General features: G+C 35.8%; 1 protein-coding gene across 1 annotated transcript; it reads right to left on the bottom strand.

Moving 5' to 3' along the window:
- Window positions 1-66: 66 nt before the first annotated feature.
- Window positions 67-5,725, bottom strand: LOC147537159 (Single hybrid motif superfamily protein). Its single transcript, XM_086641816.1, has 9 exons — window positions 5,465-5,725; window positions 3,495-3,680; window positions 2,641-2,702; window positions 1,597-1,656; window positions 1,279-1,497; window positions 940-1,002; window positions 788-856; window positions 543-588; window positions 67-420 (listed from the first exon to the last, which is right to left on the bottom strand). The coding sequence occupies exons 1-9, from the start codon at window positions 5,481-5,483 to the stop codon at window positions 350-352; spliced, it is 795 nt and encodes a 264-aa protein (XP_086497942.1). The 5' UTR covers window positions 5,484-5,725; the 3' UTR covers window positions 67-349.
- Between the last annotated feature and the right edge of the window lie 8,468 nt (window positions 5,726-14,193).

Here is a 14,193-nt window from a genome sequence, read left to right as displayed (position 1 = left end):
AAGCGAAACCAAACGAGTCCTAAATCCCAAAATGATACCTATAATTCTGGTTCAAGTCAAGACTCGTTCCCAATAATTCTGGTTTCAAGTTTCCATTAGTTCAATTTTCAGTATCCCAAATTATAAAATTCAAAAACTGGTTCCACTTCCTATCACTTCAGTTTCAAGTATACCCAAAATCAAAACCAATTATCACTAATATTCACAGCAACTCTGAGTTCCAGAACTGAAATGCATATGGCGCACGAAAAACCCATAAAAACACAATTTAAATCTCTGTATTTAGGTTGAATATCTGTACTAAGAGTGAAGATTATGAGGATGAACAGAAGGAACATAAATATACTGGTTATTGAAGCTTCTTTATCCCTGGAAAGGATGGAAGAATAGTGATAAGAGCGTCTCCGTATCCAACAGGATCTACATACCAAAACCAGCAAATTGTTAGAATTTTTCCAGAATCAAATGCATAATCTCTTTTGAACAAAATTGAAGTATGGTATCTCTGCATATCAAATTTATAGGTGTTAGGATCAACTTACCACCATCTTCTCTTAATATCTTGACAACCTCGCCCGAAACTTCACACTGAAAACAACAAAAGAAGTAAGAACTCGCTATGTTACCGAGCAAGAGCATTTAAAGTTACTCCAACAAGGAAGAGAAGAAACAGAAAAGAATGACACCAAAGCGAGAAACAAGTATTTCTCACCCTTTTCTTTATTTTTGTCATTCTCATACAGAAATTTTGTGCATATAAATGGTAGGAGTGATCGAAAAAACTAACCTCAACCGGGATCTCGCCACCAAGCTGTTCAATATAGCAAATTGCTTGACCTTCCTTCACTTCTTGTTTCTGTTTAAAAAAAACACTGATAATTCAAAAATACATTGGAGATTTTGAAAGACAAAAGGTATAATAGAAATATTTGAAAATACCTCTTTACATGAAGGAGGTGCACGTTTCCCTTTTATGGTTCGTGATCTCCTAAAATAGCCAACCTGCATCACATGAAATTTTAATTCCAAGTCCTTTTGACTAAACATCACCCAAGTTATAAAACGTGAAGTTAAATCACTTTTGAGCATGTACAAGCCCATAATATTACAAATATTGAAAGTAGGCTATCAGAATCGAACCAATGACCATGGCCTTACACTTTTATCTAAGAAATTTTGGGTGGAATCAGTTTTAAGTTACGAGTTTTTTCAAAGTTCTTTACAAATGAAATGTCTTGAGGAATAATGGTAAATTGATACTGTTCTCTTAGGTCTCACCTTTGGTGACCGAAGTATGACAAGTCCTTCATCTGCAGCTTTCTCAACTACACTCAGATTTTCACCCAAAGAAGGTACGGCTTTTGTGATAGCTAAAGAAGGTGCGGAGACTGAACCATTTGAGTCAGAAGTATTTGTGCTCACGGAAGAAGTTGGTGGAGGTAAAGGTTCACTTTTCCCAGCTAAGTCCCTTGTCACGTATAGCCGAAAATCACCAAACTGATAACAAGAGGTAGTGGCAATTCAAAAGTTATAAGTCGAAGCAGAGAATATAAAAATAAGATCTCATGGAAACTTCAAGTCATGAAACTTGCTTACCTTCAATTCAAATTCAGCAATTGAAGTTGTGTCGCAGATTTCTGTTAGCAGTGCTTCCACCTGTAAAAAACGTGTGAGCAAATAATGAAGTAAGAGAGCAGTACCCATAAACTGAAGCTTATAAAGAAAAAGTAGATACAGAAAAAAGTCATTCATAACAATATTGTGTGTACGAACGCAAAGAAGAACCCTTATTAGATGGGATTCAAGGCCAAAAAAAACAATATTACTGTCACTGGCATACAGGTTTGACAGGAAAATATTGAAACTAAAGGCTGTTAGTTCGTTAAATCTTGTAGAGCAAAATTATATTGGCGTGTAGTTTCTAATCTCTATTAACAAATAAGCCAGCAATTGTTAACGTTTCCCTACAGTTTTTTGTAGACCTCTCTGAGATAAATAATCTTCGTGCAGTTCCCAGTAGTTTACTTGTTTTAGGTATCCCACTCACATGACTTCATTTACTTTTCAGGCATTTCCGTTAATTTTGTTGTAAAGAACAAATTCTGATCTAACCTGCACTATACTTTTTTATGTTATAACATTGTGATTTAATGTATCTTTGTTCTAGTTTTCGAATAATCAACAATTGAAACATAGAGCAAGAACAAAATTAATGTTTTAAAATAAGTTTTAACCCCTCGAGGCGGTTTGCTCTCACAAGGCGAGGCAGCACCTTGAGGCATAAGCCTCAATGCGTAAAAGGCATAAGACATTTTTTGCAAGGAAAATGATATCAATTATGTAATAAAACATAACATAGTTTTTCAACTTTACTACCATAATTAAAAGCCCATGTGGTTAATATACAAAAAGATACCAATATTTTGTGCTGCCCAACGACTCAAAAGTCAAAAATAACAGGTGACATCAAATGTGCACGTTTGATTCTCGAGTTCATATATGCAGGCCCTAAGGCATTAGGTGACAGCTTCGCCTCGAGGCGTACGCCTTGATAGTTTTTAAAACATTGAATCGATTTATGAGAAAGCCAGCAGTTAACATTTGATACACGAAAGATATCGATTTAACAGTATTACACACCTCCACCGAGCTTGGGATGATCCTTTTTGCTGCAGATGATTTTGTTTCTTCTGGAGCAACCACTAAATCAACAAAAAAGAAAGAAAGTAATTGGTTCCATAAGATAATTACACCGAAAGCAGAAAAATATTACTTAGTTTCTTAGCTCTGACAAAATAACACTAAATAAAGATTTCATACCAATTTACAAATGAAACTTCTATGATTTTGATTCTGAGATGCAATTTAAATGGACTAGGACAATTGCAATGAGCCAACTTCTCTGAAACTGAAGAAGCTGGTAAATTCCACACAAAATAATAAATACTTCTTTTTAACCTATTGTGGACTTGGAGTTATTACAGAATGGCTCACTCATGCAATGCCTAAAACCGATATTTGGGTAAGGGTTCAAGATGTTACCGGAATTGCTTTAAAAGAAAAATTCATATAAAGAAGAAACCTTCTATCATTGAGCAATCAAAAGAATCAAGTGGTATAGACTATAGAGTACTCCACGAAAGATAAATTCGGTTCATTTCTAGAACACTAGAAAAACTTGAAACCCACAGGTTTTACCAACTTGTTAGGCCACCTTCAATCATTTCTTTATTTTAGACACCTCCTTCGCCAACTTGAAGAGGGCAATCATCCTTTTTGAAATTCTGGCTTATCTATTGATGTGTCATTATTCTTGTAACTATGTACTTTTTCCTTATGTTTCCTCCTTCCAAGTATAAAGTTGAACCGAGTCTTAGTTTTTTGCCGGTTAAAAACGTAATAGCCATGCAAATGCGTACAACTGTATGAGTTGACAGACAAACATGCTCTGATGCATAAAGGACAAGCAGATAAAGTACAACAAGGGAACCTACCAACTTCAGAAGATGGACCACATCTTAAAACGATAGGCTTAACAGGACCTCGCGATTGCAGCAAACCTGCAATTTTTAGTGAATTCTGAAATGTTGAAGTTCTGACTCCATAAAGTGACCATAAATTACACGATTTGGTTCCTGTGAAATTTGATAACTTCATAACAGAAGCTCCTCCTAAACTACCTGCAACAAGAACCACCAGAGTTAGCAAATATGAGTAAGAGTCGATAACAACAACAAAAGGGAAGTGACCGTAAAAATATTATAAGACTACGCATGATCACTTCCCTGTTTTACCCATTTTACAAAAGAGGGTGTTATAATATAGAAAGTAGTTACAGGCTTCCAGAGCACCGTGGACTCACAATCACACTAGCATTGTATGGGCAGGAGGACTCATAATTCGTTTGCTTATTCTTTTTTCTTGAAACTTTGACTTAATATTAAAAAGGGAAGTTTTATAAGGCCTCCCCAATTTTGTTAAAAGGCCTCCCCATGAACCATTTTACTTGCTAAATTATCACTGAGGGGAGGCCTTTTAACAAAAATGAGGGTGCCCTATAAAATCTCCCTATTAAAAAATGGTGTTGTGCACAAAGTGAAAGAAAACAAGATACAGAAGGACAAGGGCGCTAGGTATTTCTAATCTGTATGCGACGTCATTATAGTCTCCCAGTTAGAAACAAAATCTAGGTATGCTTTGTCCTTTGCCCATCATATGTTTTCGCTCCAATGAAACAACAGTGCCAGGATGTCCTCCACTTCGAGTAAGCTGTTCGGGTTAGAATCCCTGAAGATTTTTCCCTGTAACATGGAAATTCCTTCTGGAATTTTAAATTATTTCGTAGAAATATTGATATTGGAATGTTGATTCATCTGAGGCGTCAGGATTCTTGGTGTGAGAGAATAGTCCCGCATTGGAAATGAGTACTTTAGTAACCAAGAATACAATGTCTAAGACCTCTCGAATCTTGCCAATTGGTTGAGTTGGATGATCACTAAATTGACATGGTACCGGAGGTAGGCTCAAACGTGCTCCACATCACCCGCAAAGAAAAAAACCCACGTGTTAGGCACAAAGAACGCCATGTGAGGGGGCGTGTGAGAATACTCCCACATTGGAAATGGGTACTTTAGTAACCAAAAAATGTAATGTCTAGGTCCTCTCCACTAATTGCCAATTGATTTTGAGTTGGATGGCCACAAAATTAACAATAGGACTGAGACCACTAGTTCAAGAAGTCGATTCAGTGTTCTAGGTCGATGTTGTCTTGAATCTTTTACCATAAAAGAAATCTCTAGTAATTGCAAAAATTTTGGTCAAGTCGTGAGCTTTCAGAACAGCGTTTGGATGACGAAATACTTACTTTTACTTAATCCAAATGAACGAAAAGTTATTCTTGAAGATTAAAACTAAACCAATGGATTTTATCATTTCTCTTTTTGTTTATTTACCTCTTATACCATTAAAATTAATAAATTATACAACAACAATTTTCAAAATGTTTACAAGAAATTGGGGCTACTAGCTTGAAAATTGGGATTGCTGGTGAGAATGAGGCATTTATGATTTATATAACCAACTAATAGAAGTTCAGGGAAGAAAAAATAAGAAAAACACTGTTACTCCATACAAAGAGAGATTGTGTGAGAGAGAGAATGCTAGTTTAAGAAACCAATAAAAATTAATGCTTCAAACAAAACAGTAAATGGGCACAAAATTGGATAAAATAACAATCTTGAAAACCTAACTACTCTAAGTTCATGAACATTATTCATCAATTATGATCAAAATAACATCAGAAATACAACAAAACATACATTTTTTAGATACCCATTTCCCAATCCAAGATAGATAGATCAAAACATAGTTGATAAATCAATCTTTGCATGAGAAATTATCACTCAAAATAGATTCTTCACAACCAGAGATAAATAAGACTGAAAAAATGAGAGAAGAAACTTACATGCAGCCATTGATGTCATGAATTCTGAAGCTGAAGCTAACCCAGATACCCCCTTAAGGAAAAACCAAAAAACAAACAATACCCTTTTTTGACAGAAATCTGAAACTTCCAGAGAGAATCAGAAAACTCAGTTTTTATCTGAGCTTTGTAGTTTCCGCCAAAAGAGAGATGATATGAAGCAAGCAAGGAAGCAACCCTTGGTTTGGTTTAATTTGGTTTGTGATGTGAGGTAAACCTTACTCTCTACTTTCTCTGGGCCCTTGTTAGGTAGTCCAGCTCACCTATAATTGGGCTTTGTCACATTTAAGCCCAAAATTATACCTTTATCAGAAAGACTTTTCTATTGCCGCCCTCGAATACACCCACTTTAGGACTTGAGGCTCAGGGTGTGCAGTGGCATGGCTGAAGTTTCGCGGTCCTGTGCGAAACTTTTTTTTTTCTTCTATGTAATAATGTTAAGATGAAAAACCGAGGTGCAAGAGAATAAATAAAATCTTGAAACAATTAAACTTTGAAAAGCAATGCTAAATATACGCTTGCTTTGGAAAAGGAAAAAAAATTCAGATACAAAATTTTGGAAAATATTTGACAAAGTTAGTCAGTTCCCTTTTTGTTTTCTCAACTCCGCACCACTTTTTCTTCTCCACGCAGTTTGTTGGCAACCTTTCGTATATTTATTTTTTCAGATCTTTCTCGTTCCTCCTCCAACTGCCACGTACTCCGACCACTGAGCACCGCAATTTTTCTCCACTCTTTCTCTCCTCCTCTCTCTCTCTCTCTCTCTCTCTCTCTCTCTCTCTCTCACCTCCATCCCTCTTTAACTGTTGAAGCCCAACCTGACTCGATATGTTTGATTCGACTTATGGTATCCCACCTTAATCCTCCCTCGTAATAATTCTTGGTTCCGCCCACTGGTATATGTATATTCTTGCTAGAATTCCGCCGGACGTACGTTTTTATGTGAATCACATGTCTTTGTGTTACCCTACATGGTATACTAAGATACACACACCTAGACATACGCAGAACTCCAATATACATGTACCACTGAGACTTGGTCAAAGAGTGTGTAGTCACCTATATGCGTGTGTGTGTGTGTATATATATATATATATATATATATATATATATATATATATATACTAGCTCGAATGCGTTAGCCAAAAGGGATCTACCGCGTGTCCGCGTCCGTATAGAGCGAGAAACTTAGTTCAAGAAAGAAAAATCATACGAAATACTATGGAAAAATATGAATGTTTATATATACTCAATGTATGAAGCAACCTCATGATTTCTCCGCAAAAACAAAATCTAAAATATTACACACAAAAAACTATTGAAGAAACAAATAGAAAAACTAAAAAGAAATGAAGAACTTGAATTGATTCATTTATTTTAAATTAGCTATTGTGCAAAATAGACATCACGATGTATAGTTATTTTAGGATGTAGATCTTCGAGTTAGGTTGTCTAGTTTTATGAAGAGATTAGCGTGAGAAACTCTGATGTAATCTCACCAACGTACCTCTCTGCAAAATCCCATTTTGGTCTCTTAGGGTATTTCCAAAGAGAGTTGAAGCTATTTAAATTTTGGTGGTCCAATCGAAATGTCGAACAATTACGGGGGTCAAGTCGACTCGTAGACTACAAATTGGAGGCTAGAATGAAATTAACTCATTTATTGTGATCTAAATGTGCCCTCAATTAGCAAGGGCATTAGTAAAAACTAAAACGTTTTGTTAGGAGTGACCTAACGGTCATATAAAGACCCTTAAGGCCGTTCTTTGGAGTCTGAAAGTCATTTTTTCCTACGTATATTTTATTGATACCCCGATTCAATAAATCATAGTTTTCACTTTTAGGAGAATAGAACTTGTTACCTCCGGAATGCGGAGTGGGTGGTCAGCCTCTACACCAAGTGGTGGTGGACTAATCATACACTTTTTAATATTAATAATCACATCTATGTGCTTAGAGCAATCCATCTTTTTCACAATATTAATAATCACAACCTCGTTCTCAGAGCAGTGCATTTTTTTTTTACTAATTGTTGTAGTTTTTACATACAAAATTAAGTTTTTAATATCTCTTACATGCCTAATGGGTTAACCCAATTGAATCAAAATACAACAAAAGTATAACAGAGAATGAGAAAGAATGATGATTTTTTATTACCTTGATACCTTCCTCCAAAGTCCAAATGAAATCAAACATCTTCAGGCATCATGACATTGTTTTTTGGTAAAATAACTCAGTCACTTCATGCAACATCCTTCTTCCGTTCATATAGACGTTGCGACTCAAGTTCTAGATTATCTGATAGAAACACTTGATCATGGTATTCTTTTTTTATTCTTCAAGTTATTTGACGATCATAGGGGTTTCTGACTTGGATTGGATCAGTAACCCCATCGGCTCATCGTTCTATCACTGGTTATTTCAGTATGTTAAGTATTAGTATGTTGTTTTGGCGTTCGAAGAAATAACAGAAGTAAAATATTATGTTCTTGCTTCTTTGACTACTGAACTCTAATGGTTGTTGATGATCTAAATATTGGTCACCATTTGACTAAGTAAACAAATTAAGGAAAGACGAAAGATACAAGGATTCAACTAGTGTCCAAGTCATGAGGGACGTGAATCCCGTAAGAACCTTGTCACTTAAGCCCGGAACTGGGAGGTCGGCATGAATGTTCTAGGCGCCTTAAGCTTTGCTCTAGCTCTAAATATAACCAGGTTTGTCGTGGTCATAACTTTGCTCTAGATCCTGGAGCAGTAAAGGAAGTCTGTAGAAACTGGACCAATACCTTAAAATCCCGAAATATGGGAGGATAGAAGCATGCCTAAAACTTTGCGCACCTAAGTCTTGATCAAATCTAGGGTGCAGGGCAGAGAATACCTTCAGAATCTAAATAAACTGTAAAACAAGATCCCACGGGAAAGAAAATATCCATAGGCGTCGTGGAGTTTGTAAGCACCCGACCTTTAACAGTAAACCGTATGTCCCCCTTGACGTCGTTCTGTCGTTTCCACTTTTCTCACACAATTTTCTCTCTCTAACTGAGTTGAAGCTTACATCTCTCACTCATCTCCTCTCTCTCAAATCTGGCATAGATTTTGTCCTACGGCTGTCAAACTCTCTTATCCAGCATGCAATACTTATTTACTTGAAGAAATTGGTCAAAAAGAAGTTGAAATTAACCTACATTTGCTTGTTTCAAGGTTGGTTAAAAAAGCCTTAGATTCCAGGGGCGGAGCCAGGATTCCAACTTACACAGGGCTAACCTTTAATTTCACGTTAGTGAAATTTTTTTATCCAAAAATCGGTAGAAATAAGTTTCTACCTATGATGCATGTAATAGGTTTCTATTTATAAAAGTGTTATTTAAAAGTAATTTTTAGTGATAACAATACATTCTTATCGATGCGTTTCACATATATTTAATTTTTGACAAAAAAATTAAACATAAATCAAACATCAACCAATATTAGTCGATAATGAAATTAACGAAGTATGAATCAATAAACAATGTCAATTGATAATTAGACATCAACTAATTAACAAAATTTGAAACTATCTAAGATTCATAAATCATAATAAATTAAGAATTATAATTCATAAATGAGTAGAGAAAGACGAAAAAAGGAGGAGAGAAAAATACGTTATAGCTGAGAGAAAGATCAAGTGAAAGAGAGAAAAACAACTGTAAAAATAACAAAATTAAAATATAACACAAGAAACACAAAATTGAAAAAAAAATGGACCAAAAAGAAATACGATACACAAATGAGTGCCAAAATTGCAGTTGGTTTCAATTTTGGGTAAAAGTCAGGATTTGACTAAAAATTGAGGGCCAAAAAGCGAATATAGTAACCCTTCTCAAGCAGGAAAAAAAAAAAGCAAATTATCCCTACAGTGGGATCTATTGGTTGCAAGACTAAGCCTCAACCAACAGGGCTACTTCAACTAATTGTCATTCATTTGGTCCAGAATATACAAGACCAACCCAGGCTGTAGCCTGGGTTGGTCTTCACATGCCTCCGCCCCTGTTAGATTCTATGATAGTTTTTTCCTTAATTTGTTGTTTGAATCATTATGGACGCCAATGCCGAATTATAACCTGTTTAGATTGTTTTTTACGGTAATTCAAGTACATTTAGAGTATTTATAGTGATGATTTGTGTAGAGGAATTTCGCCCTAAAATCCTATGAGATGGACTGGACAAGTATATCCGCTTCTATTAGATCATTGACTGACCAGTCCATTAGATGGGGAAACAACTCGGACTAACCAGTCCGTGATTTAGATTTTGGATTGGATCTTCTTAGTGATTTCTATTTCATTTATGCCTTTTATTTCCATTTATTTTGTATTAGCCATGCATATTCCCTCACGAGAAACCGTGTGTAGCTAGTTTCATTGTCTAAGGTTTTTTTCTATGATACCCATAAGTGATATTTTAGAGACATACTTTAATTAATCGGGTCTCTTGGTTGTGCTTAAATGTTTATTAATTATCTCTTTATATGAATGTGAATATTTTTTTCATTATTTATACTTTGGTTTAATATTTCATGCTTATGTTAAATTGTTTGATAAAGTATGTTTATTAGTTGATAAATAATAGTTATAGAAATGATATACTGGGCGAAAAGTTTAGACCTAAACCATAATGACCAACCATATGACGGTACGTGGCGCTCTTCAACAACAACTCACGTGATTTTTTCAGTTTCTGTAGAATTCGTATTTCACCCGACTTTACCGCATTCTGGATTAAGTCCCCCCGAATTCATCAACTAGTCCCTCACCCCATCCTAGATCTGAATTGTTGATTTTTATCCAACGGTCCAGAATAAAAACGATAATGTCTCTCCCTAAACAACAATTTTTCATCGTGAAACCTTACTTTCTTCCCCTCTCTCTCTCTCTGCAAAACGAACCTAGGGAGTCCAAGTGAGCTTTGAATATTATTTTTACCCATTTTTTGTAAGGTTCAAAGGGGTTTTGCTCTTTAAATTATTGGTGACAAGTTTAGCTTTAAAGATTCATCCACTTTCAATCCCAAGTCAACTCTAACTTCTGAAGATTTTGTGAGGTAAAGTTTTAGAGTTTTTTTTTTTTTTTTTCTTTTTCTTTTTTGTATTGTCAGTGTGCCTCGAACCCGTGACCTAGAAGGTGAAAGACTAAAGTTTTAGGGTTTTTACATTCCTAATAAAATCTAACTTGTGGTTTGATTGCTCATATGTTGTTCAAGCAACTAGGTCAATATCTAGTTTTAGTTTGACAAGTATCTAGTTTTAGTTTCATTGATATACATTTAAATTTGATTCATTTTGCCTGCATTTGAGATCAGTTATTACTTGAAATACCCCTTTGTGATACTTTTTTTTGTCTTTTTAGTAACTACTTTTGTGGAGAGATGACTTCAGAACGTGGAGATTGTGAGCGTTATGACGAGTCTCATGATGATAAATACAATGTTGGATCAGACCTGAAGGCAACGAGTGCCCACAACGACCTCTAAATTAGTATTTATTGGGGAAACTATAATTTTATAAGATTTGTATTAACAACCACCATATGCTTTACAACAGCTTGAGACCTGAAATCAGTAAGATAACATGAACTTCTATAGTAATAAAACATTTATTCCATGAAGTTTTAAAGTATAAAACATTATTCATAAACTGCTAAAGTATTAAAACATTCATTCCATGAACTTCTAAAGTATTGAAACAAAATTTTTGCCATACTCTTTCAATTATAATTTTCACCATAAAAAGGCCATTGTTCACAGCTCAAAGTCATACCATTTCTGTCTTCCTCCTCTAGCTCTAGCATATTAACACCATCGTCTAGCTTAACAATGCCACTGCCTTATTGGCTCCCAACAACTATCTTCACCTTATCTTCTTTCAAATCTTATGCTCTACCAACAAACTCAACCAAGAATCCAGTGAATATACCATTAGAACCAGTCAGAGAGGATTCAGTAATTCACCAACTTTATAGCCTTTAGAAATATCACCCACGAACAAAACAACTAGCTCTGTATATCTTTGTTGTGCCACCATGAGGCGACACCGAAAGGGAGGGAATTGGATCCCCGTTGTTTGAAATCACTTTCTCTTTCTCAACCTCAAGAAGGACAATTCGGGCTCCACCACTACCTGAAAAGCTCAAGGAAGATAGGTATATAGTTCACTTATGTACGATTAAGTTTGCTGAAAATCTTTCTTCAATTTCAGTTACTACCAATACAAATTTATGTGGATGGTTCTAGAAGTACACAAGAATTGAAACAAAATACAACATTGGCTAATGGACTTGGCATTATACTACAATAACAGAAACTCCTTTTTGTATTCATATCATTGTAACCTCTCAATTTACATGACATTTTTAAGATAAAGAATATAATACAGAGATACCACTTTTTATATAAATTTCTGAATTGCCAGAGTGACAAACTAGTCTAATCCATATGCTTACAAAGAAATATCATTTGGTATAAAATCACAAGCAGATGCTCAAAAATCGAATCACCAGAGATTGTTGAAACCCTAAATTGAAAAATCCTAAAATTTTACCTCACCAAATCTTTAGAAATTTGAGGAGCATTTACAATTCAAGGTGACTCAATCTTCAAGGAACCAACACTTGTTTGAATCTTCGAATAGTTGAAGAGAGGGACTTCGTAACTCGTTCTTGGTGTTTCGACCACTTTAGAGAGAGAGAGATAGAGGGATCATCAGTTTCTGTCAAAAAAGAAAGCGAAAGTCACTTTTGATGATGCATAAAATGTCCAGACGTTGACTAACGTCTGAAGAGTCAAGATTGGACCTGAAGTCTACTGGGTCAACCCGGCTTAAGGTAGCAGGACCGCTGAGCCCCTGATGGTCCACCAAATATTCCCCTAATTGGGAGGTCGGCCAAAAGACACCAGTCCTGCAAAACGCCCTTGACATGGACAAATCAGCCCTGGGGTCTTCAGAGGAGTAAGGGGGGGTCCAAACCGATCCGACCAATGTGTTACGCACAAAACTAGGGAGGCAACAACGCTAAGCGATCTACTGACTTAAATCCCGAATCTTCCAGAAAGATCTCAGTCGGCTACACATCTCGAAGTGTTTAAGTCAGCTTGAACTCTACGTAACTAAAGGAGGAAACTTCTCTTTTAGAATCTATCACATCGGCAAGATATCTACGAAGGATCCTTGAACTTAGGAACTTCCACTTATCAAAGATCCGAGATAGACTCTAAGGAAAATCCTAGATACTCAAGGGAGGAAACTTTGCCTTCGGACTGACGGCAACCACCTCACCACCGCCACTAATCACAGTCGACCTAACATCGCCTATAAAAGGCCCCCCACATCGTCCTTCACAGGACACGATCTCTTTACCCTAAAAAAGATCACTAGAAACTCAGAGTTCCCATAACTCGCCCCAAAAGGATCAATCAATATTCATTCTTTTACTACAAAGAGCACCCTGACTGGCTTGAGCGTCGGAGCGGTTTTCGAACCCTTTGCAGGTTTTCCCCCCTCGGGAGCAGACGAACAAGAACAGGAGAAGGGAGCATGGAGCTGGAGCAAGGAGCAAGGAGCGGGAGCAAGGACCAGAAAATAGGAGCAGAGCAGAAAGCATAGCATGAAGCAGAGCAGGAAACAGGAACACCAGACTGACTGACGCTCAACCTAACAGAATAATCACACTTAACGGAGGCTGTCATGCATCAACTCCCTATTTCAAGCTGATCTAACGGAAAACCATTTTTTGACATCAGCAACTTTTACTCGTTTTTTCATTTCTAATCTGGACCGTGGAAAAGATCAACGGTTCAGATCTAGGATGGGTGGAGGGACTAGTTGATGAATTCAGAGGGACTTAATCCAGAATGCGGTAAAGTCGTGGGGTGAAATAAGAATTCTACAGAAGCCGAAAAATCACGTGAGTTGTGGTTGAAGAACGCTACGTGTCGTCATATGGTTGGTCGCTATGGTGCAGGTCCCCAATATATCATTTCTGTAATAGTTAAGAGGTCGAGATCTTTATAAAGAAGGTAGTTAAAACTTTATGATTGTAAAATAGATTTAGCTGATAAATAATAGTTAATGGGTGAACAAGAAATTCTTGTACAATTCTTCAACAGCAGGTCCAACAGATCGTACTTTCCTCGCATGTTTTAAGAAACAAGTTTTTTTATTAGAATTAGAACAAATATGTTAATTTAGTAAAATTAATAATTTTAAAGATTGTTTTTTTATTTAATATTAAGCAAATTAAATTATTATAAATTATTTTTAAAATTAATAATTTTAAAATCTTTTTTTAAAAAGTAAAAAAAGACTTCAGGAAATTGGGCCGGAGGCCCAATTTCTTGTATTTTTTTGTTAAAAAGACAAACCATCTTTTTTACTAGCTAGGCCCCAAGTAAGTTATAAAAATAGGCTTGAAGGACATTTTTAAAAGCACCAACTTTTTAAGAGTAAAAAATACCCTTCATTCAATTAGAAATACCTAGTAATAATCTAACTAAAAAATTAGGAACTTGAGTTTTTCTCATGAACGAACCAAGTTAGATTGTTGACGCCGATTAGAATTTCTGGGGTTTGAATTGATTTTGGCTATAAGATAGGTTGATGTTTTTAGGTTTTGGTGATTTAATCTATTTGCTTGTTGTTTGAAGAGGTTTTTAAGGGGTTTGATTTAGTTTTTGGT

Source organism: Eschscholzia californica, unplaced genomic scaffold (assembly GCF_041429995.1).
Source record: "Eschscholzia californica isolate CP2 unplaced genomic scaffold, dmEscCali1.0.p SCAF_5, whole genome shotgun sequence".
Classification (NCBI taxonomy): domain Eukaryota; kingdom Viridiplantae; phylum Streptophyta; class Magnoliopsida; order Ranunculales; family Papaveraceae; genus Eschscholzia; species Eschscholzia californica.
The sequence above is the reverse complement of the archived record's forward strand: the minus strand, read 5'-3'. Positions and strand labels throughout refer to the sequence as shown.